General features: G+C 32.7%; 1 protein-coding gene across 1 annotated transcript in view; it reads left to right on the top strand.

Annotated features, from left to right (window-relative positions):
* Positions 1-311: 311 nt before the first annotated feature.
* LOC107486394 (auxin efflux carrier component 8-like) overlaps positions 312-1,120 on the top strand; it is a 2,569-nt gene continuing 1,760 nt past the window's right edge. Inside the window, exon 1 of the mRNA XM_016106930.3 lies at positions 312-852. Within this exon, the coding sequence (XP_015962416.1) occupies positions 312-852 (541 nt within the window). The remainder of the gene's footprint in view (positions 853-1,120) is intronic.

Below are 1,120 nucleotides of genomic sequence, written 5' to 3'. Positions count from 1 at the left end.
ATTAACTTTCATTTATTGTATTTAGATATTTTTAAATACTATTTTATTTAAATATATGATTTATCCTAAATTATATCATGTCATATACAAACAAGACAAAAAAAATCTTTAAATTAATTATAAAAAATTTAAAGAAAACTCCTTAAAAAAAAACTTTTTAAACTAACCAAATTTCTATATATGTTACCTCATGCATGAGGCAGCATGTATAAAAGTATAAAACAATAAACTATATTCTCTATATATCTAAAGCCTCTAGCTAGTTGATTATTTATCCCAAAATCTTTCAACAAACTTTAATCATCATCAATATGATTTCCTTATTGGATGCATATCATGTAGTATCAGCAACTGTGCCACTATATGTAACAATGATTCTAGCATACATATCAGTGAAATGGTGGAAACTATTCACACCAGATCAATGTTCAGGGATAAACAAATTTGTTGCAAAATTCTCAATCCCACTCTTATCATTCCAAGTGATTTCTTCGAACAACGTCTATAAGATGAGCTTGAAGCTCATCTATGCAGATGTTGTTCAGAAATCGCTTGCATTTCTTGCCCTAGCCGCGATTACTCGCATCGGCCGAGGCGGAGGGGGCTTGAAATGGATTGTAACTGGAATATCATTGTCAACACTACCAAACACTTTGATTCTTGGGATTCCGTTGATGAAGGCTATGTATAAGGATGAATCTGTTGCACCACTTGCACAGATTATTTTCTTGCAGAGTATGGTGTGGTACAATTTTTTGTTGTTTCTTTACGAGCTTGATGCTGCTGCTAACAAGTCTTCCATGCCTCCTCCTTCTCAAGAAGCTCCACCTCCTCCACCATCTCAAGGCACAGGTGAGTGGGGATTCATTCATATATATAAAAAGATCTTTCATTTTGAAGTGATTTAAATCTTTCTTATTAATGCATTTGAAATGTTTTGATATGTCATTTTCAGATTTTATGTTAGGATATGCATATTTGACAGATTAGTCTTGGTCAAACACCAATAATGAAGCATAGTTATTTGTATAATTAAATTGATCAAGATTGGATCTCAGAAATATTTCTTAACAAAAGTCCTCTCTCTCTCTCTCTCTCTCTCTCTCTCTCTCTCTCTCTC

Source organism: Arachis duranensis, chromosome 4 (genome assembly GCF_000817695.3).
Source record: "Arachis duranensis cultivar V14167 chromosome 4, aradu.V14167.gnm2.J7QH, whole genome shotgun sequence".
In the NCBI taxonomy this organism is placed as follows: Eukaryota; Viridiplantae; Streptophyta; class Magnoliopsida; order Fabales; family Fabaceae; genus Arachis; species Arachis duranensis.
Note: the sequence above shows the minus strand (reverse complement) of the source record. Positions and strands in the feature narration are given on the sequence as shown.